General features: G+C 58.9%; 1 protein-coding gene across 6 annotated transcripts in view; it reads right to left on the bottom strand.

Moving 5' to 3' along the window:
- Positions 1-22,634, bottom strand: part of PTPRN2 (protein tyrosine phosphatase receptor type N2) — a 709,963-nt gene that overhangs the window by 66,846 nt on the left and 620,483 nt on the right. For all 6 annotated transcript variants that reach the window (XM_032303991.1, XM_032303993.1, XM_032303992.1 and 3 more), the window contains one exon: positions 10,485-10,679. In XM_032303991.1, the coding sequence (XP_032159882.1) occupies positions 10,485-10,679 (195 nt within the window). The remainder of the gene's footprint in view (positions 1-10,484; positions 10,680-22,634) is intronic.

The following is a 22,634-nucleotide window of genomic DNA, read 5'->3' as shown; positions in this document are numbered from 1 at the left end:
CAGTCTCTCCACTACCAGCAGGAAGGCTGGCACAGCCTCGGCCGTCAACAAATATTTGCTGTAGGACTCCCCTCCCGAGACTGCGGGACGTGTCCGTGTCGCCAACCCGGGGCGCCGGTGGTCGGAAGCAGGGCCCGTGTGGGGGACACCTGCGTCCACGGCAAGAGTCTCGGCAGTGTCACTGATGAAATCTTCCTGGACAGATGGATCCCAGTGCTCCGTTTAACGGTTTTCTTTGAACAATATTTACCATTTACGATCTCAACTCACAGGAGCATTCAGAAGTGGGGAAAGGCAGATTTCTAGACTATTAAGCAGATTTCCATTGCTTTTAACATATTCTCATATGTTTTAAGTTTTTCAGCTCTGGCTCCTTCCTCTGGCTGGCTGACGGACCCTCTCACCTTCGCTGGGATATTTGGGAATATTGCATAATCTGTTCCCTGAATGCACGAGCAGCTCTGGGCCCTATAAAATATTCATTCACTTTTAAAAATATTTGCACCCCGCCGTCAGTGGGGACAAATGCACCCAGGGTCGCAGAAAGCAGCTGTTTTAACGGCACGTGCTTTCTTCAAACCTTTCTTTCCACTAAAACATTTTCTTCGAAATTATTTTCATAAGAAAGATTAACAGTTTCAACATTAGCGGCTAATCCTCTTTCATTTAAAACTCTGCTGATAAAATTCTTTGCTTGTCATTCAAATAGTAAGTAATAATTATAGATTTGAGGCTTCCATCTCTGGCTGCATTAACGGTAAATTGCATGCAAGTTTGAAGCGTAAGTCCGCTTTGATACATCTCAAAATGCAATTTCCACAGCCTCCCTGGGCTATGCACAATTAATTATACAGTTAATAAGGGAACTATGTTAATGAAAGGAACATTATTCATCCGACCACCTGCCTTTACCAAATATCTTTTGTGCGCTTCTCTTCTTTCCGTGACGTTGCTGTGCAGACAATAACGACAGCCAGCACCGGGCCCCGCAAGCCCTCCGCTGACGGCGTCGCGATTTCAAACACGCATCTGCCGTTGGCAGCTCCCTCAGTTCTCACACGTCCAAAGAAAGAGTAGTTCGGCTTTATGATATTTCTGCTGATTTCTGCTTTTTAAGAGTTTAAAACGTCTGCCCACGGCATGTTGAACTCTTGAGACAACTCTTTCTTAAGCAAGGGCACTCCTGCGACGGCGTCCGGCTTCTACCGACGACGGGCCGGGAGTCAGAAGGGACTCCGCAGAGACGCCGGGACCCGACGGTCCCCGTTCTCTCCTCCCCCATGCCAAGTCTCGGTGTTTCACATTAAGTAAATCATTCCATCTGGAAGAGCGAAGTCTGACTACGGTTTTGCGCAGACACTGACGTTAACTTTTACAAAGGAAGTTCACGTTTCTGGGACTCTGATGTAGAACAGAAATCAGAACACTTTAACTGGAGAAGAAAGCCGCCCGACAAAGCCACATTTCTACTTATTTCTAAGATTACTTCAGCGATGTGAGAGAATGTGTTTGCAAAGAGTTTTACCACAAGTCCCTGTTGATATAAATTAATATGCTCTTTATTAAATGAGAACATGAGAATTTGATTTCAGCTGTAACCATGTCCCTTCGACATACAAAAAATACCTAAAGATGCAAGTTATGTAGAGACTCCATTCATGTACAAAATCCAGCAGGAAACCAACGCTGGGTTCCAAAGAGTTGACAGGAAACACAAAGACAGGGACACAAGAGGAAACATGTCACGAAAATGCAGTCCTAGGACAACCAAACCCTGAAAAGTCCTCTGTTAACAAATTCTCGTAGAAAAACAGGGTCTCCAAAACCAGGGGAACCCACTGCCATCTCTGGACCTGGGGGTACCTGATGGCCACTGCTGCGTCTACGCGGCAGTGCGGGCACCTGGTGGCCGCTGCTACATCTACCCGATGGCTGCTACTCAGCGAGAGGAGGTGAGATCCAGGAATCGGATCACCCATCCGCTCTGTCTACACTGGCGTCCGTGACTCAGGCGGCACTGGTTCCTAGAGCTCTTCAGAAGCAGGTTTTGAAGAGCGGTGTCTCCATGCGGTGGGCCAGCAGATTCACGCACTGAATGGCTGTCCACCTACCGTCCCCAAGTGGAGGGTCAGCTACAAAATTCACACGGCCTCAGTGGTGTGACACGAGCACGGCAACAGCGGTCTGAGGACAGAGCCCTGGAGCGAGGGGGAGGGGCTGGTTGCCCCACCACCCCCAGGTGGCAGGTCCTCCCTGGGCAGCACTGGGCACCCCACACTGATGACGACGTCCTTGCTGTGACCTCCTGAGGGAGCGCTCAGGGAGAACAGAAAGTCGCAGTGAGGCAGTGAGGTGACGTCGGCTTGCCACATAGACACAGAACTTCCCTCCCAGGCATGGACGGGCAATGCTGGCTCCTGCCGCAGCGCGTTGTCGAGACACGCTTGCAGGAATTCTGAGAGCGCTCCTTGGGTCCAGAGCATTTTCTGGAGCTTTGCTGTCCTAGAACCAACAGGCTACGTGCTGTGGGCAATAAACAGGAATGGGGACCAGCCCACGGCGCAGATGCCAGCAGCTCACAGAAGACCCCGCATTTGTTTTCCCCTGGAAGAGGCCCGAGTGTCCCTGACTTTCCCACAGCGTCCTGGCGGCAGCAGGACAGCTGACACACAGTGCGGAGCACGGAACAGCAGCAATCAGTCGGCCACCACAGCTGGGAGCTGATGGGCTTCAGTCTTCCGTCGATGTCTTTGAAACAAGGAGCTCAAAGTAGCAAAGAGAAGTGAGTTGATCTATCAGAAATTATCTTCACTTTTAGGCTGAGAAGTTAGAGGTAAGACTATCAAATATATTTTTAATCTCCCAGCTCAGCTGCCGATCCGACAGTGGACAGCCCGCATCCCACGCCCACGAGTTCTTGGGTTTGATGCGTGAAGTGAGAGTGCGCTGTCAGACATCGCACCACCCGCTCTCCTGGCCCCGTGAGTGCAGCCGTGGAGCCTGGAGCCACCCCTGCCCACAGCTATCTTTATTGTCACCGCAACAAGGTACCATCTGGAACACCTCCAGGGCCACCATCCGTCGGCACCAAGGGTTCAAGACTCTGGGCAGTGCACACCCACGGACGGCTTAGTTTGGATGCACGGGTGTGGGAACACTTCCGGAAGCATGTAACCCCTTTGCCTGCAGATGGTGGGGGAAGCGTGGGAACCAGTCCGAATGAGGCCACCGTCAGGCTTTCTTTGACAAGAACTTGCCATCATGTCTTCCTCATAATGCAGAACATGAAGTTGGCTCTCAGATGCGACTGTCAAGGCGGTGTGAAATCAAACGGGGCTACACACTTTCCCTGTGTTCCCTACGTTTAACCTGCTTTAAGTCTCATGTTCCCAGAGGCACGAGGAGTGAGGTGTCCCGAGGAGCCTTCCCCGTGAGCACGTAGAAGTGCTGCATAAATGGCACAGTCAGCTCCCCATAAGATGAAGGGAAGTCCTCGGAAATCCAGAATGAGGTGGTGAATGGACTGGTTAGCTCATGACCTGCAGGTCCTCAAGCCCTTGCGAGACGGCGGGGCGTGTAGTTTCCAGCCCCTCAGACCCAGGGTGTCTTGCTCTTGCTGTCCAAGAGGGGTCTTGGGGAAACCCTGCCAGGTGGAAGGTAAGGAGGTGGATGTGGGAGCCCCCCGCCCCAGGACCCTGGGAGGAACTCATTCCCAGGGAAAGGGCTTGCTCACGCCGCAAGAAAGCATGTCTCTTTCCACGTGGATCCGGAATGGGAAGGCTTTGGACCACAGGCCTCAACGAGACGGAGGCTCACATTAGACAGTACGTGGGTGGCCTGAAAATCTCCAGGTGAGGAACTGATACAAAGATGGTCCTGGTTTAATGGGAACCTAGACTGTGTGGCAAAGTGACCCAGGACCTGTCTCGAGTTAAACACCCTCCAAGTACTGAAAGATGGACGTGATGGAACCCAACAGACAGCAAACTCGCCCCTAAACAACTCAGCAAACACATCAAGAGCAGGATCAGCTTCAGAAGAACCTGGATGACAGAAGCATTAGACAGAAACCATCAAATCCTGGATTTACAATGACTGAAGATACTGCAGTGGGGACTGAAGAGGGGAGAACAGTATGGCAGGCAGATTCAAGAACGAATAAAGACATCAACCACAAATGAAGAAGACGCCCCTTGGAGTTACCCGTGCGATGGGTGGTCACATATCGATTAGACGCTGCGGAAGAGAAACAGGCAAACTGGACAGCAGACCCGAGGGAGTGCCCTGGAACGGGGGTGGAGGGGTGACAAGAGACCTGTGAAGACACGTGGAAGAGACGTGAGGGCCACGGGAGCACCACGACGGATGCTTCCCCAAGAGCAGAGAGCACAGACCGTCCCACGTCAGTTGTGAGTGACTGTCCTTCCTGGGGACCCATGCACAACAGGGCTTCTCCGAGGGAGGAGTACAGTAAAGCTGGGGCCAAAGGAAAAAAAAGTAGGTCTGCACCCAGAGCGGGCGCAGGAAGAATCTGGGACGACAGAGGTGTAGGGTTCAGGAAGAACGTGGGGAGACCCACAAAGGCAGCCACGGGGCAGGTCACAAACAATCTTCTCAACAGCTACGGCATCAAAGACAGCAGGACGTTTGAAGGAACGAAGGAATGTCAGCGAGACTTTGCCCGTTGGCAGATCTGTGATGCAAGCGTGAGGAGTGATAAAGAACATTCCTGGCCCGTTTGTCAGGGTCGCTCTCACCTCCTCGCCAATGAACACAAGTGGAGTGAACCAGTGAATGTCACTTCTCCTGTTTTCAGGAAACCACAGAAGCCATGTCAGGACCAAGCCCAGGCCCGCATGCGGGGGCTCCCTCTGGCTGGGATGTGGTCCAGGTTTACACACGGACTCCCTGTTTCGTCCGCCACAGACTCCAGCCCCGGGGCCGGACTCGGGGCTCCGAGGAGCCGTGCCGGTGCCCACTCCGTCCGCTGCCCACCCCAAACAGCGGCTCCTCCCTGGCTAACACTGCGCCTGGTACCCCTCAGGGCCGACTCCCCTCCTCAGTCTCCCCGCCACCCCACATTTCCACGACGGACGTCTTCCAGCAACAGAGCACGATCTGGCAGTTGGCCGTATTCAGTGCTTCCTAGACGTTCGCCCCTCTTCACTGCAGAGAGATTGTAAACACCAATCATGTGCTTCACGTGGGCTCAGACAATCTCCGTCCGACCCCTGTGATGTCCACGAGCCGCACGTAACGCTAAGGACACGAGATGAGCGAACTCAACGGACGCTTGTCTGCGCGCGGGTTATCTGTGGAACCACAGGCTTGGGGCCGTGCCCCAAACTCCTCCTTAGAGAGCGTCCATCTTCCACGGTAACTTGGACTTGCACAGTCCGTCGCTCCACGGGCGTGGACTGACGCTCTGCCGTCCCCTCCTCGCACTGCCTGCCGACCTCGGAGGTCTGGGGGCGCTGAATAGGCCAGAGGGACGCGCAGCCCTTCTTGGCTCACCCTGTCAGGTGGGCGTGAGGCCGCTGGGCCCGCAGGAAGTGCTTCCCGTTCACGTGGATGCGAGGGAACGCGCTCCAGGCCCGGTTTGGGGCATCGGTTTCGATTTCTTCCCCTCATAAATGTTAACGTGGAGACCTACTAACTGCCGAGCTTAGTGTTTGATACTTGATTTAGTTCGACAGATACACCTGGGCCCCTGATTGACTCACTCTGCTCTCCCCAGTTTACTCACTACGAGAAGATCTAACAGGCAGGGGACACGTGCTAGTATCACCCTAGCATTCCGAACAGTAAAGCAGATTTTTAAAAATAGCACAGCAAATCACACCTCCCCATCAAAAATATAGTAAATCCGTGCCCCCCCATAAAGACTGAACAACAGCAGCGACACTCTTTGCCTTGTGTCAACACCAAGCTAACGAGCGACGCCAACTTCCCAGCTGTGTAAGGAGCCTCGGACGGCCTGCAGAGCTGCCTTCTCCCGGAGGGGCAGTGGTGGGCCGGAGGCTCGGCTCGGAAAGGGACACCGGAGCTGTGCCCGGAAGGAGGAGCCGCGAGTGGTTTGGCAGCCTCTCCTTCTGGTCCTGGCACAGCTCTCGGGAGGCAGAGCCCGGCACGAGCACGTTCTTGATGGTTGAGCCCCAGCAGAGCACGGGGGACACGACGGTGACGGGAAAGACTGGGGCCTGTCACCTGCTTCAAGCTGCAGAAGACACAGGGTAGTTCAAGCAGCAGCACGTGTCTGGGCTCGTTGTGGCACCCGCCTCCTCCTAGCACAGAAGCCCGTCCCCCAGGCCTTAGGGCGTGACCGTACTTGCAGAAGCTGCCTCAAGGCGGTAGTGAAGGTAAAGTGAGGTGCCCCCAGGATGGGCCCAGGCCTGATATGACGGGTGTCCTGGTAAGAGGGGGACATCAGGACACGGACACACAGAGAGGGGCGAGCGTGGGTGGACACGGGGAGAAGACGGCCGTCCACACGCCGCGACAGCGGCTCTCGGCAGAACCGGCCCTGCCCACACCCGGATCCTAGATCTCCAGCCTCCAGGAGGTGAGGAACTACATCTCTGCCCTGTCCGCCCCCAGAACGGGTCCTCCGAGGCCCAAAGACCCCACAGCAGCCAGCCACTCGTGCCTTTCAGGGGCACTCTTCTCACTGATGTCACCGGACAAGTTATTTTTGGAAACTGAAATGGCGCACCTTGCCTGGCTGACAGCACTGGGCCCGCTCCCGCGCACAGGAGACGCGCGTCCTAAGGTGCGGAGCCTGCCTGCCTTCCGACTTGCTGGTGCCGACCTTGGTCCCAGGGTGACCTTGCAGAGGGCTCTTCGCTGTTGCTCTTACTGAAATTCTGACCAAGTCAGTTGCCAGCAGAGTCTCTCTCACGGGGGGTCACATTGGCCACACAGAGGAGAGACAAGAGTAACCTGGTTTCCCTATGGGGTCGAGGGCAGTACACTCCCGTGGGCATCCACGGCTCGCGCTATGCAAACCTGCAGACCGCGTCCTCAGTGGGCTTCGGAAGCCGGCAGCCCTACAGGCCTTGAGGGACACTTCTGAGGCCATTCTTGCAAGGACCAATAAGTAGTTCCCAAATGCAGGAAACGCTCCTCAATCTCATGCACCATGAGAGAAATGCAAATTAAAACTGCCTTATAATAACAGCATTTTCCACATCCCAGCAGCAAAAACGAAGGGTGGCCAGTACCCAGGGTGGCAGGGTAGGGGACACAGGCACCCTTCTCTACAGAGCTGGTGGGACTGTCTGCGAGTCACGTGTTTTGACAGGAAGTTTGCTGATGCGTCTCCAAATAAACAAGAGGCCTCTTCCATGACCTACGGTCTCCTAGGAATGCAGCCTGCAGTGCTTCTCACCGTGCTGTTTGTTTGAAGTGCAAAATTTGAAAACTGCCTAAATCACCCTTAGCAGTATAAAATAAATAAGTTATTGTACGTGGGATAACAGGAGATCATGGGTCCGCGAAGACAAGCAGAGTCGGCCGCGAGTGCCCCGTGGAGCTGTCTCTCAGACGCCGTGACATGTGCAGGACGGTGTTCGGTGCTGAGTGGCCGTTACTTATTTGTCACAAAAGGTCTCCAGCTGGCTTTGGGGAAGGGGCCTGTCCCTCACCATGAGGATGGCTTCCAGGGTGCTGTGGGCACTCGCTCTGGCCTAGAGAGCAGGGCCAGGGAAGAGGCACCACAGAAGCACGTCCTTTTAGAAAGACTACAATGTACTGGTTTTAAGGATGAAGGTGCCCAAGGCCGGCCAGCATCCACATGGGCCCCACTCCGCCACCCAGTCCAGCATCCGAGCATCTCCAGCCGGCCTTCCTAGGTGAGCAGTGACTTGCGCCATCCACAACACGAAGGAGCGTGAAGCCGCGGAGGCCGGTCAGACAGGAATGGCCAGAGGAGCTACCACTCAAGATGCAAATGTTGGCCATCGAGGCTCCGGAACAAATGTGGGGCACGCAGGACGGGGTTGCTGGTGGCAAGGTGGGCGCGGAGGAGCTCTGCCAGCCCCTGGGCCATCCCCACGGTGGACACGATGTTCTGCGCCCCTCGTAGGCTTTCTGCAGCCCTCGGTCGCCAAACCTCCTGCTGCAGCTTGTTCCCCCGTTCTTGATGACGCGAGGCCTTTCGTCCTTCCCGATGTTGGGAGATTCACTTTCACGTAGCAGCCCTCGGTCCTGTGGTCTCCATCTGTGATGCGGGCACGCATCACTTGCCCCTGCATGGCTTCCGGGCAGCGGCCGTTACGCAAGCGGCCTCTTGTCTCCGAGGGTAACGGGGGTGCAAGCCTCACAGTCCTTGCCTTTGACGGGGGTCAGCTTCTACGCCATGACAGCTGCCCAGGGATGAGCAGGTAGTGCCCTCAGTGCTGTCATCACGGAGTAGTGGCTGTGACCCGTCTCCCGACCCGTCAGCCCTTGACCTCCCTGCTTCCATGCGGAGCCCGTGGCCAGCAGTCTCCTCTCTGAGGGTCCTTTTGCTCGCTGGATGGAGTGTTAAACCCCAGAATTCTATTCCTGCGGTGTCCAGGCAGGAGATCACCGCACCTTGCCCAGGCAGCCTGGATTCTACAGCAGGAAGTGACCAGACCCGAGAGGCTGGGGTGTGAGGGCCCCTTCCCTAAGGGAGCCTGGCCCTAGGTCAACCCGCTTCCCTGGGAGCCCCGTCCCCAGGCCTGCTCCTCTCAGGGTCAGCCCCACCGCTGGGTCGGCGGCTGCTGACAGGGCTCTGGCCCGAGGGGTCCACATTTGGCCTTTTAACTTCCCAGGCCACTGCTTGCTTCAAACACGCTCTCCGTCCTCGGCCAGAGACGGCGTTCCCATCTCGCACACCGGCCCCGGGGTTGAGCGACGAGTATGTTTCCCGGGAAACTCGGCCAATTCCCTCCCGACTCCGTGGGGTGCCGCCTGCTCCCACCCTGTCGTCCGGAGGTGAACAGCCGTGGGTTCCGTCACACCGTGAGTTACAAGGTCACATCTGCGGGACACCCGTGGAGCAGCTGGTTCTGGGGATCGTCGGGCCCCGGCGGAATTCCCCTGACGGTCTCCGAGTCTGTGGCGTGTGGTTCCGGGAGATCACAACGTAGCTGTCGGACAAACACGAACGTTTCCTCGGGGAGGGTCGGGCGAGTGGTCACCCGGCAGTCATCTTCGCTTGGCCACGCCACGCGGGCCGACCGTGCGCAGACCGTGTCCCCCCACGGGCTCGGGCTGCTAGAGCAGAGGTGGGGGCAGGGCGAGACGGAGGCCCCTGGCGGCGGCGGCGCGGGAACGCGGGACGGGGCCGGCGGACGTGGCGAGATGGTGCGAGCTCGGAGCAGGGAAGGGGCCTCAGCCGACAGCCACGCTGCGGCTCCTCGACTTCCAGGGCCAGGGAAGCCCGAGTCTGCTGTGAAGCCCCAGTTCGCAGTGGCCGCGTTCAAACTGGACCAGGCCGCCGGGGCTGTGGTCCAATGTCGCCAGCACATGTCGTTGGTACAGAAACATATAAGGAAACTTACCACAAAAAATACATGTTTAAAGACCACAAACATGATGTTCAGGGCCCGTCTGGATGCTTGGGACGCACTGGACCGCGAAGACGGTCTGCCTGGTCCGGAGTGTTGCCACCGCATCTCGGGCCATGAGACGGCTGTGCCAGCTGTCCCTGAATGTTTGGTCTCTGGGAGGAGTGTTACGGCCAACGGCCTGCTGCGGCAGCTCTGCAGGCACGAGACGGCAGGCGCGAGCGGCCTGAGGGTCCGGGAGCGTGGTGTTCTGCCTCAGGAGACAGTCGGTAAAGCCACCAGAATTGTGAATGTCCCTCTAGGTGACGGTCAGACATCAAGCCCCCTTCGCGGGCAGCATCTGCCTCTCCATGCATGGCCCTCTGAGGGTTTGGGGAGGGACGGGACAGGGAGCCAGACGGGCAGGAGGAGTATGGACAGCAAGGCCCCCACACAAGGGCTCTGTACCCCCCACTGCGCCCGGCCACTGTTAAGTAGCAGCAGCAAGCGAGGGACAGTTGTCTCCCCAAACCCCGCCTGGCGAGCCGCAAGGAGGGGAGGACTCCACGGTCGTCTCTTGGTCGGAGGCTCAGCGACAGCAGTGCATACAGCAGGCGCTCACGGATGTGCATTCCTCCACTGAGAACAGCGCCCAGGGCCGAGTCCCACGCATGATCTGGCCTGTGTGTGTGTGCCCACACTCACTGCACTTAAAGCGGGGGACGGAGTCGGGGTGCCCTGACACCCTGGGCTTTTAACCAACCTCCCGGCTGCCTGACCGGCTCACCGCGGTGGCCAGCGCACTGCTGCTGGCACTTCTGATGTAGGCTCGGTGTATGGCAGGAAGCAGGGGACGTATATGTGGCAGGAGCGGCACCGTGAGCTCCCCATCCCTGCCCTGCGCCTTCTCCCCCTGCCCCAGACCACATGGTCTGAACGGCGATTCCAGACGGCGAGGACCGCGAGCCTTACCAGGACCATGTGGCCGGTGGAGATGTCCATGTTGGACTGCACGGGCTCCTCAGACCAGGACGACGTGCTGCTCCGTGCGGACGGGCTGGGCATCGGCCCGTCGCTGAACTGCGAGGAGACGCTGTTGACGCGGGACGCATGCGGGGCCTCTGGGCGCTCTGACGTGCGCACGGCCATGCGCTGCCGACACAGCTCCTAGGAGACAGCGACGGTCGGTTAGGGGTGCCCTCATGGCCCGCGGTCTCACCCCCAGCCCTGCCCGACCCAAGAGCCCACGGGCAGACGGGGGTCTGCCCTGTGGCCATGCATGTGCGCACGGATGCACACACATACAGATATCCCACGCATAGAAGGACACACAACACACAGATACGCAGATATCACACAGGTGCACGGATGTACACCCGGCCACACACAGAGATGCACACGTGTGTATACACACATACGCAATACACACAGATCTCCCACACCTCTACGGATCTCGAACGCACAGAGACACACACAGATACCCATGTACACAGACACAGAGTGCAGACACACACACGTACAGGCAGACAAGAGGACACTGGGCCTGCTGTGGTGATGGGTTATCTTGGAATGACAGAGGAAGGCGGGGGATGGACATCGGGGAGGGTGAGCGCCGTGAAGTGTGTAAACCTGATGATTCACAGACCTGTGCCCCTGGGGCTAATAATACATTATATGTTAATAAAAATAATTTAAAAAAACACATGTAAAAAGGAAAGTTTGTGGTTTAATGGACGAGGTTTGCTTCTCTGCCCAGACCTGCAAAGACCAAGCCTCCAAATTAAAAGGAGAACCTCGGTATGACGGCTGAATAGAGCTGCTGTCAGGTCCCCACAGGGTCCCAGGTGACCCCAGGCAGGGCGGGGTCTGAACACACGGCTGGGGACGGCTCTCAGAAGCAGGGCACTCTGGGGGGGGTGCACACTAGCTCCTGGTTGTCACCAGGGAGCTGGCCAGGACCCCCCCCCCAACATCTCACTAGCAAAATACCTGCATCTTGTCAGATGAATCCCAGCCTTTTGCCCCCGAAACGACCACGGTAACCTGAGCCACCGAATTAAAATGATATCAAGAGAAACTCTGTAGGAGAATCTGAGCCGAGAGAGGAGTTAAAAATGCACTCATGGGGCACGGTGCTGGACAGCCGCACGGCTCCAGGGTGCTTCTCCCTTCCCCGTGGTGGCGCCCGGTGGGGGGTCGCACCCTGCTGCCCCCACGAGCTCAATGTGCCCCAGGGCCTGGCTAAAGCCCCCAGAACCCCTACACTTGTTCCTTATCCCTCACGCGGGCTTCATGCCCTTGCCGTTCAAGACCTTCCCGTGGCCACAGCCACCACAGCGAAGAGAGCCCCCCGCCTGCCCAGCGCAGCTCCCCTGGGAGGCACGGCTTGGGCGCCCGGAGCCACATGGTGCGTGCCACCCGGCACAGGTACGCGGAGGGACCCCTCTGCCCGCCAGAGCAGTGGGTCTTACAGAGCAGGGCTGTGGGCACCCCGAAGGGATGGGTGACCTTCACACCAAGGGCCGCCGTGCCCCGGAACGGAAGAGGGAGGAAGGTAAGCTGCACTTCCCCTGGGCCCCCTCCACCCTCAGGGTTTGCCAGCTCATGCCTGGTGTTCACACAATGAGTTTGTTTGAAAAAACCATGCCAGGTTCCCTCAGAATCTTAAAAACAAACAACACACACACAAACCAAGCAACCCAGACACAGTGGGCCACTCCAACAGGAAGGTGGTACCAGGACCACATCTTCGCCCCGGATGCTCGCGGGATGTTACTTGATTTTGCAGAAATCATACCAATGGCGTTTCTTCGGTAAATGCTATGGTTTCACCTGTCCAGCTGCAAGATTCACCAGCTCCACCCGAAGCACAAACACGACCCAGGGTCGACCCAGGGGTTCAGATGTGCCCTTCCAGAAGGAGTGCCCTTGGTGAGGAAGGTTCGGGAGGGCTGAGATTTGGTCACTGAGAAGCCAACGTCACACCAGGTAGGGTCACACCAGCTAGGTGACCACCCTGCAACCATGCGGGGAGACGGAGGAGGCCCAGCCCCCGATTCCCGTTCCTCCCTCACGCGAGGTCTCGGAGCCCCAGTGTTTCCACTTGAAAAATGGAGGCGCCGGTCTCGCTGCCAGAGGACGCCGTGTGGTGCCCGCTGCAAAGTCTTCGGACATCCATCAGTAGATGTTAGCCCAAAAAATCAAAACTATTCTCTAAGCTGAAACAAACGCTCAGGGGCTTGGCAAGTTCCAAGGTATTTCTGAAGAAAGTGCAGAATTTTGGAGCTCAAGAGGCAGCAGGTCGTCCCCACAGGCCTGCCGGTCTGACAGGTGACTTTGGGCACTGGGCGTCCCACACGGTCCCATGGGGCTGCGACCGCGGGCCGAGCACTCCCAGTATTACTCAGGGCTGGCGCTCTTTGCAGGTCTTTAAAGAACAAAATTCTTAAAAGCAGAAGGACGCTTCCGAGCAGAAACGGTCTCCAGCCTGCTTGCAATGGCAGTGCAGCCCTCCTGCCCCCACTGGACACCCGGTTTGGAGAGCGGCCCCCTAAAGTGTGGCCGTCGCCCTGGTGTGGCCCAGAGGGGAGAGCTGGAGCATTCCCGCACCGAGGAGGCCTCTTCCGTCATGTCCTTACGTGCAGGTAAAGCGGGGGTCACCTGCTCGGGCCGTCTTGCCGTCGGACGGACTGCTGTCCTGTTCCTGCATAATGAACGCAGGAGCCGCTGAGACAGGGAGTTTCTGGAGGTAATGACGGGCTCCTGACCAGAGGGCTGGGTTGGAAGTGGGTTCTTGGGTTTGAGGTCGCTGTGCACTGGAGGCCTGTGAGCCCCCCGACCCCACGTGGGTGGCCGCCGGCAGCTGTGCTCCCTGGCCTTCCCAGCCGGCATGCTGTGCTGGGCTTTCCAAGGGCCGGGAGGGGCCGGACGCCAGGGAGACGTGCACAGCTCTGCTGTCCCAACAGAGACTCCACCTAGAACCCGGGGCTCAGGAGACCGATGCCGTAACAGCTTTGCCTCTGACCCTTCTCCCTGGCTTCCAGGTAGTCACTCCCCTGTTTGGGGCACCTGAGTGACAATGCCTAACTCCGATTCCGGTCCTGGCTTCAGCACCTACTGGCTGTGTGACCTCGGGCAAACCCCCAGCCTCTCTGAGTCCCGGGTTCCTCCTCCGTGCAAGCAAGCCCGTGGTTCTGGAGGACTAAGTACAATCACGTGCTCACCTTCAGCACGGCCTGGCCTGTGATCAGCGACTATTAATGTACTCAGCTCTCGCTGTGCGCGCATACCATTCCCAGGTGCCAGCCAGGTCCGCGGAGTAGGACCAGCAGGGCCCTGAGCTCCCCGCGCTTGTGGCCCAGCCCAGAGCGCCCATGAGGTCTGTCAGGTGTTTTAGGGAATGGGGCTGGTGGGCGGGGGCTTCCGGGATGAGGCCCTACAGGTCCGCCAGGGTCGTCTGGAGAGGCTAAAGCTTGCAGGCGGACGGCGTCAGCGGCCGGAGCGATGGAGAAGATCGGCCCTTGTCGGTGCACGTTCCAAACTGTGCGGCGCCTCGCACCATCACTCTCCGGCTGCTGTCGGCTCTCCAGGGAGCACGCGGAGAAGAGCGAGCGGGTCTGTCTGTTCGGCCGTGCGGTCGGTGGTGTGGCTTTCCGCACAGCCGAGGCCCCGAGGGAAGTTGAGGTGCACAGCCCGCCTGTGCCCACAGGCTTCCCACGTGTCTCAAGAGAATTCCACCCGCTGTTTGGGTCTCCTGGCAGCCCGGCCCTTGCCGAGGCGCGAGCTCTGGTGACAGAGGTTCCTACAGGACCAGCCGCCATCTCAGCTCCTGTGAGGCTGGGGTCTGAGCTCTGCCGGTTAAGGAGGAGCAGCCCTCCTCTGACCGCGGGCGCACCGTGTGCCTTCTGCCGCCTTGCCCTCCGAATCCGAGGCAAGGCGAGGAGCAGCGGCCCGTCCCCGCGTTCCAGGGCTGCTGCAGGATGCCTCATCACCACCACCCGCGCGCGGTGAGAGAGTGCGCTGCGAGTGCCTGTCCCGCTCCGCGGACTGTTGGGGGCAAGCCCCGGCCTCTGGGGTGTCCCTCCAGGCTGACACAACAAGGCCATGCCCATCCATCTGGGACAAAGCCGGAGGCTCCTCGTGGAAACGTCCGCCAGGAGGGGACACATGCCAGGCCCGCTGCCTCTGGGGGACCCTGGTGGTGCAGACAGCACCCACCTCTCTGCCCCGCTGCCCTCTCTGAGGGAATCACCAGAGGCCCCTTAGTTACTGCTTTTGGTTGATTACAGTTTGTAAAGGAACAACAGAAATTCTGTATTCTGACCAGTCTCTGTACTATTACATTAAAAAATTAAAGTTTCCTGAAGATAATCAAATTTCTTTTTAAAAGACAAAATGCAGACTGGAGCCTGACTCAGTTGAGTCAGGTCAGGGTCAAGGTCAGGGTCAGAGTCAGGCACAGGCTCAGGGTCAAGAGCAGGGTCAGGTGCAGACTCAGGAGCAGGGTCAAGGTGAGGGTCAGGGTCAGGCACAGGGTCAGGTCAAGGTCAGGCTCAGGATTAGGTGTAGGGTTGGGTCTGGTGCAGGGTCAGGCTCAGGTCAGGGTCAGGCTCAGGTGCAGACTCAGGGTCAGGGTCAGGGTCAGAGCCAGGCACAGGCGCAGGGTCAAGGGCAGGGCCAGGCTCTTGGTCAGGCTCAGGCACAGGGTCTGGTTCAGGCTCAGGATCAGGTGCTGGGTCAGGTGTAAGTCAGGGTCTGGTGCAGGGTCAGGGTCAGGCCAGGGTCAGGCACAGGCTCAGGTGCAGGGTTGAGTCTGGTGCAGGGTCAGGGTCAGGTTGGGGTCACGCATAGGGTCCTGCACTGTGCAAATGTGATTCTCTCAGCAGAGCTGCCTGGGTAGAGGGAGAGGTTCTGCCCTCCCTTCAGACCAGAAAGTTCCACTGGCCTGTAGGCAACGCCACACTCTTCACGTCAAAGTCTCATCGGCACCTGGAGAGGCAGCTGCAGGTCACACAGAGACACGTGGAGGGGTGACCTGTCGGACCCACAGGCTGTGATGTGGCAGCGATGGGTTGGGCACAAACATTATTTAAAATGTAATTTGAAGTTTGCAGCATTGGCTTCCGTTACCCAGAAATGCTATCGGGCCCCAGCGCTCCCCGCTCTCCCTGCCCCGCATTGACCGTCAGGCTTGCGGGGGGGCCCGTGTAGGACAGAGCAGAGACTCGGTCGGCCGTGACAAGCACCGCGTCACCAAGCGACAGTGTGACATACAGGGCCATGGCCATCCACAGGGCGCGTTTCACTTGAGCAAGAGAGGACGGGCACCGCTCAACGGAGAACGCAGACAAGCTCCAGAAGAAACCTGGAGGCTGGCCCAGGGCCACCCGAGCGCCTCTGATTTGTAATCCCGGCAGCAAGCACAACGGGGATCCCCAACACCCGTGAGGCAGGTCCCTGCGGTTGGGCTATGGATGCCGTGAAAGGAGAGACAGGCCCATCGTGGCTGTTCGGCCCCAGGGCGGGAACCGGGAAGATCACGACAGCCCTCGCCCTCCAGGCCAGCGCTCCGCAGGGACCCCGGCACGGCCTGTGCGGGGAGCACCGTGTGCTGAGCACCGCAGACTTTTCCCAAATGTACTTCCCTTGGCTGGAAAAGGAAGTGCCGAGCCTCCCAGCCCCTCGTGAAACACCAACAATCTTCCCACGTTTAAAACCCAGACTAAATCCACTTCAGTTTTTAAATCATGGTCAGGGTAGCACCACGTTAATGAAAATGGCATTCAGCTTGACCGCTTCGAGTTTATAAGACAATTACCATCTTCGTGTCGTGACTCATGGGATTCAACCACCGAGCAGCAGTTAATTATGAAGGAGGAGAAAGACAGGTCTCGTCAAACGGCTCGGAGTCACAGACCCACGCGTGGGGCCAGCCAGCAAGTCACGCGACCCCCTTCAGACGGCTCCCAGTCGGCCGCCCTGGGCCCAGTCATGCCGCCGCAAGGTGCCGAGCACCCGAGAGCCCCACCTACTCGGGACCGTGTCCCACGCGCACCTGCTGCGGGACAGAGAGCTCACTACGGGCTCACGACTCACCTCCCCTGGGAGCTTCACCAAATCGCTTTTCTTCGCTCATCGAATGTGGAAGAAAACGCCAGTGCGGGCGTGAATGAGAGAATGGTTTTCCAGAGAGCGAAAGGGTCAGTCACTTATTTTGGGAATGTGCTGCTCCATAGTTCCAGGCTATCCAGCTCTGGAGATGGGTTCCAGGTCTTTCTGGGGGGTCCACCCATCTGCGCATCTCTGCTCTGTCCCCTCTTGCTGTGCCCCCACCTGCCACGGTGCAAAAAAAGTTCTTGAGAAAACAGATGCAGGCGCGCCTGGGTGGCTCAGCGGGTTAAAGCTTCAGGTCATGATCTCAGGGTCCTGGGATCGAGCCCCGCATCGGGCTCTCTGCTCAGTGGGGAGCCCGTTTCCTCCTCTCTCTCTGCCTGCCTCTGCCTACTTGTGATCTCTGTCTGTCAAATAAATAAAATCTTAAAAAAAAGAAAAGAAAATATTGTGCCTGCCATGTAATAAGTGGTAAGTCACTCTTATTTAAAAAGAAGAAGAAAACAGATGCAGACCATTTCACGTTCCCGAGGAGACAGTGTGTGCACAATGAGAAGGTGACGCAGTTTCATGGGAGACCTTTCCACGGCAGCCATCCACGGTCAGTAAGCATGCGTCCTAGATCTCTAGCGTTTTAGGGAAAATCCCGCAGCGGAAAGAGAAATCCACTGGAGATGGAGAACACAGGCAGGAGACAGCCCCCAGGCTGTGTAAAGACCCACGTGCAGACGTGACCAGGACGGGGGCAGGCGACAGCAAGGGCTGCGGGCCCGGCCTGGGGAGTCGGGATCCCGCTCAGCAACTTGCCAGCTGCATGATATGGGATGAGAGGCTCGACCCATCCCGGGTCTCCATTTCCTGACCGCAAAGAGCTGGCGGGGCAGGTTCTAGAAGCGGCTGCTGCTGAGGCCCCCAGCGCCACCCTGGCCTGTCCCTGCTGCCGGGCTTCCGGGCTCCCTCAGGCCCGGGCAAGGGGGCGGGCAGGGCGGTTCCACGGCCGGCGGACGGAGTCAGGACGCCAGGCCCCAGCGCTGGGATGCCGGCCCTGCCGGACCACAGCAGCACCGGCCACATGGAAGCCAGGGTGGCGCTGGACCGCTGTCTTCAGAAGGGGCCTCTCCCCACCGTTCCCGCAGCAACCAGAGAACGGGATTTCTACAAAGGAAAACAACAGTGTTTTCAGGCCCCGACATTTAAGGGTTTGATCACAAAGTAGACGCAAAGTAGACCCGTGAAGCTTGGGTCACACTATCTGAGATGCCCGAGGGGGCCTTCGTTTGTCAGGAAAGGCGGAAACACGAGTGCCTGCACCCAGGTGTCCACAGCTCTCCAAGGAAACTCAAAGCCTCAGCCCCTGCGCGGCGCGGGGCTGTCTCCAGTGTGTCCAGAGCCCCCCACATGCGGGCCCCCCTGGCCCCCTTCCCCAGCCCCCGGGCGGGACCCTTCTGAGCAGGGTCAGCCCAGAGAGCCCCACGTTCTCAGGATGCAGGCCCGCTTGCCGCCTCCCGACCCCACAGCCCCCACCGCCCGAGAGGCCGCCGGCCCTCTGCTACTGGAAGCCGAGGCCTTGGGGTGTCTCCGCAGAGCCCCGGAGGGTCCCATACTTCTTTGTAACACAATTTGCAGAAAATAAGCTGAATAGGATTCTGGGGGCAGAAATCCCTCCACACACATAATAATGCAAATGTCTCACTTCTCCAATCTTTATCTGATGGGGGAACATTGCAGAGAGTGGGAATCGCTCTGAGAGAAAAGACCTGTCATTCCCAAATTCTGCCAAAAGAAAGACCAAGACGACAAAGGCTTAAGAAAAACCGCTTTGTACCTTTCAAGGAACAATCGGAACAAAGCAGCTCGCTGCCCAAGTGTGTCCACAAAGGGCGGCTGGAGTTTTAGGGCTGTTTGGAGAGCGTGATTTGCGGTAACAGGGCAGAACTGAAGAGGAGGGCACAAAGCCGCCGGGGCGGGAGGGACGGCTCGTTAGGGTGGGCTGCGAGGGAGGAGGGCCAATTACTTTCCAGGCCGCATAAAGCACTGAGCGAGCTGAAAAGGAGCCGGCCCTCTCCGGGGAGGGACCCCGCTCGGCTCACGGGGCACCGCGCGATCCCACAGATAGAGCGAACAATGGAGCACAAAGCCCCCGGAGGGCGGCCCCCGGGACGGCTGGCGGGCGGCGCGCCTGGCGCCCGGGCCGCCCGGAGCTCCCGGTGCAGGGAGGTCCTTCTCGCGGGGCCCCCGACGCAGAAGCAAGCACAGGGGGACCCGGAAGGGCACCCGGAGATCCTAACGGAGACCCTCTGCCCGCGGCCGGGAAGACAGGCGGTTTATTTACTTTTTTATTTTGCTCATTTTTTTTTTTTCCTCTAAATCAAGCCTGTGTGACTTTTGTGATAAGGAACACCAAAATGAGGGGTGTTCAGGATGGATGAAATCTTTCACTCAGTAGGATTAAGACTAAGTGAAGTGTTTAGAAAACGTGTGGGGACAAGGACAGGGAACACATCCCCGGCTGTCAGCCTGGCTCCACTGTCACATTAAAAGAAAAGGCGCATCAAGAAAGGATGGTGTGTCTGCTCCTCTCCCCCGTCCACAGTGGGGTTCCTAGGCAGGCTCCCCGTGGACCTGAGCGGGCCTGCGAGGGGCTGCTGCACGTGGCGGGCCGGGGAGGCGGGGGCGCGGAGACAGGTTTACGGGGACGCAGCTTGCGTAAATTCTCTTACCGTAAACAGCCCATCTGAGGACGACCACTGTGGGAAGAGAACGAGCTCTGAGCTCGGTGAGTGCTAGAAGGACTCTCCCCAACATCACAGGACACGGGGGATGCCGGGGAGCACTAGAGGACCCCAGGGGGACACGGGGGGACACTGGGATGCACGGGGGACACTGAGGGCGACACTGAGGGATATGCTCAGGGGCACCAAGCAGACACATAGGGGACACAGGGGAGCCACTGAGGCACCACTGGGGGACCTTGGGGGTAACACTGTGGTGACACTGGGGGACATGGGGGGACACGGGGTAATGGGGACACCAGGGAGCACTGGGACACACTGGGGGACATGGGGCACTGGCAGGCAGATGAGGGACCTTGTGGAGTACTGGGGTGGCAGTGGGGGGCAGAGGGGGACACTGGGGGGACACGGGGAGGACCCGAGCAAGACACCAGAGGATCTGCTGGGAGGCACCAGAGAACACCAGGGAAGACACAGGCAGACAGAGGGAGACACTGGGCGGCACTGGGGGACACATGGGGGACAGCAAGGGACACTTGGGGGACAATAGGAGGACACCAGAGGGCACTGGGTGACACTGCAGGGCATGGGCGGACACTAGGGGGACACAGGGGGACATGGGGACATTAGGGACCACTGGGGGACACTGGAGACATGTGGGAGACACTGTGGGGACACAGGGCCGTGGCCAGTCTGGGAGACAAACAGGATCCTCCCTGCTCCTCCCACGGGGGTCAGAGCCACAGCAGGCACCCTGGGGGGCTCATCCCTCGTCTGGGTCAGAGCCACACCTGCTCCCTGGATGGAGGGCCCAGTTCACAGCTATGCTACGTGACCAGCCTTCTGACGTGTGGCCACCGCTGCCCGTCTCGGGACACCCCCTCCCCACCTCCACCAGACTTCTCGGTGATTTGGACCGTGGGACAACACAGCACACCATGCCACACGGAAGGGACGTTTCTCCAGGGCAAATCCCAACCCAAGCTCTAGAACCCGGGCAGGACGGCTGCTTGCTTGGCCCATTCCCTGGGCGCTGGCGGCGTCCCCCACCATCGCCACCCTCATAACCGCTGGGGCGGCACACCATGTCCTCTGGTCCAGGGTGCAGCTGAGTTACGTAAGTGCTGGGTTCCACAACAGTCGTCACCTGACCAAAACAGCTCCATGGTAAACACCGTTTGCCAAGAAATATTGAGTAATTTTACCCCATTTTGCACGATGTTTTCTCAAAATAAAATTCAAAAACACATTTTAACTTATAGAAGTGAAAATACTTTTCCAGAGTCTTTGAGCCTAGAAGGGTCTTCGAGTCGTCCCAGGTCACAAGGAAATGAACTGCTGTCCCCTCTCCCTGCCCCGCACGCCGGCGCGACCCCACGGCGGGCGCCACGGCACGGCCATCGGTGTTGTCCTCGAGTTATCAGGACAAGAACTACGTCTCGCCTCCCGAACTTGAGGACAGAGGTCATTTCCATCTGTCATCCTTCTGCCTGGGGACTGTCTAGCCCCAGGAGGCAGCTCGAGACCGTTGTCGAGTCCGGAGGCTTCCTACTGTCCCGGGACCCCCGCAGGTGGCACACTCCCCCCAGGGGCGGCTCTGAAGGCCATGAGTGAGTACGCGCGACTCTGTCCACACGCGTGTGATGTGCCTGAAACCCACTCTTCTTTGAGGCTGCCTCTCCTTTAAGACCAAAGGTGCCCTCACCTTCTACTCCGCTCCCGACACAGATCTAACTCGTCAGAGGAGGGAAAGCACATCGTGTCAGTAAGCGCCCTTCTCCGACCGCCCGCACTCGGCGTGGGCTTCCGGAACCACGGCCCACACGGGAACCCGGAGCGGGCTGTGCTGTGGACGAGGCCCCTCGGATGGACACGCAGCCGTTGGGGCCCCGAGCAGCCGGGCCGGGCCGCATCTGCGCGGCAGGTCTGACGACAGACACCAACCCCAGGCGTGCGGGGTCCTGCGGCCGTCACCCTCCCGCCGTGAAGTCGCAAGCGATCCTGAGAAGTCCCCGATGCCTTCCGAGTTTGCGGCTCCGGCCCCGTGGACTCCGCCTCTGTGAGCGCAGCCAGCCTAGGGCGGCCCCCCACACACGGTTCAAACTCGGATGAGTCAAAGTCACCGAGTCCGTCAAAAATAAACTTCAGAGCAACCCGGGCCGGACACGGACTGAGCGGGAGGGCGGTTTTCTGTAAGAAACTTCTGTCCTGGTCCTAACTTCCCTCTTGCTCAAAAGGTAATGCCTTCTGACTGTTTGTCATCACGGCGCCATCACGTCGGGGCAGCACGCGAGCCAGCCGGCAGCGGGGACGGTCTGGGGAGCGGTCTACACCCTCCCCTCACCAGCGCCGCTCATGCCCGTGTCTTAGTGTCGTGCACCCATCGAGCACCAGAAGGTCCCCTGCCCCGGGGCCGCGCGTTTATCAAGCAGATCGGGCGTTTCGGGGACCCAGGCTGGGCCTCACATTCACGGAAGGACACGGCAGGGAAGGGACCAGGCCTGTCTCAGTGCGCCGCGGCGGGGAAGGAAGCCCAGCGAGATGGCGAGTGACGGAGACCACGGACGCGCAGGGCCGCGTCAGGGCAAACAGGGCGTCCAGATGAAAGGGTGCTGGTGTGGACGGCAGCTCAGGCCCCCCCGGGCTGGGCGGGAAGAGGCTCGGCGAGGCTGTGGGGTCCGCGCAGGCTGACAGATGGGAATGATCTGCAAGGATAAAGCCGAGTGGGGGCGAGCGGTCTGCACAAAGCTTCAGCGGCAGACTAGCACAGGGGACATCCCCAGCGCTGCGAGGGGCCGGCCGGGGCACAGATGCATTCAGGTCCGTCCACTCTGCGGCGGCACCTAATTAAGCCAGAGGGCAGGGCCTGGGGGTGGGGACAGGCCAGGCCCCCTCGCAGCTGCCTCTCTGCGTGGGGGCTGCACGTGGTCCACCCGATTATTCCCTCTGAAGCTGCCCCGCACGGCGACCCAGCGGCCCGAGGCCACAAGAGTGCTCCGAGGAGCCCCGGCGCAGTGGCTTTCCTCTGCCGGGAAACGGGTGAAGGGCTCTGGCCTCGAGGCCCCGTCAGAGTATCTGAGAGTCTGTCGTGTCCAGGAAGGGCACGGTGTTGACCTTCGGAGGAAGTCTGCGCTTCCAATGGCCTCAGTCCAGCCCGGGTGCCGTCCTGTGACTCGGGCCAGCGCCGTGGGAAGTGAGACGTTGGGAGGGTTCGAGGCGCGGGGGCTTGGGGTGCTGCCAGGCTCGCTGGGCTTCCCGGCCTGGAGTCGATCGGAGCCCT

Source organism: Mustela erminea, chromosome 11 (assembly GCF_009829155.1).
Source record: "Mustela erminea isolate mMusErm1 chromosome 11, mMusErm1.Pri, whole genome shotgun sequence".
NCBI lineage: Eukaryota > Metazoa > Chordata > Mammalia > Carnivora > Mustelidae > Mustela > Mustela erminea.
Note: the sequence above shows the minus strand (reverse complement) of the source record. Positions and strands in the feature narration are given on the sequence as shown.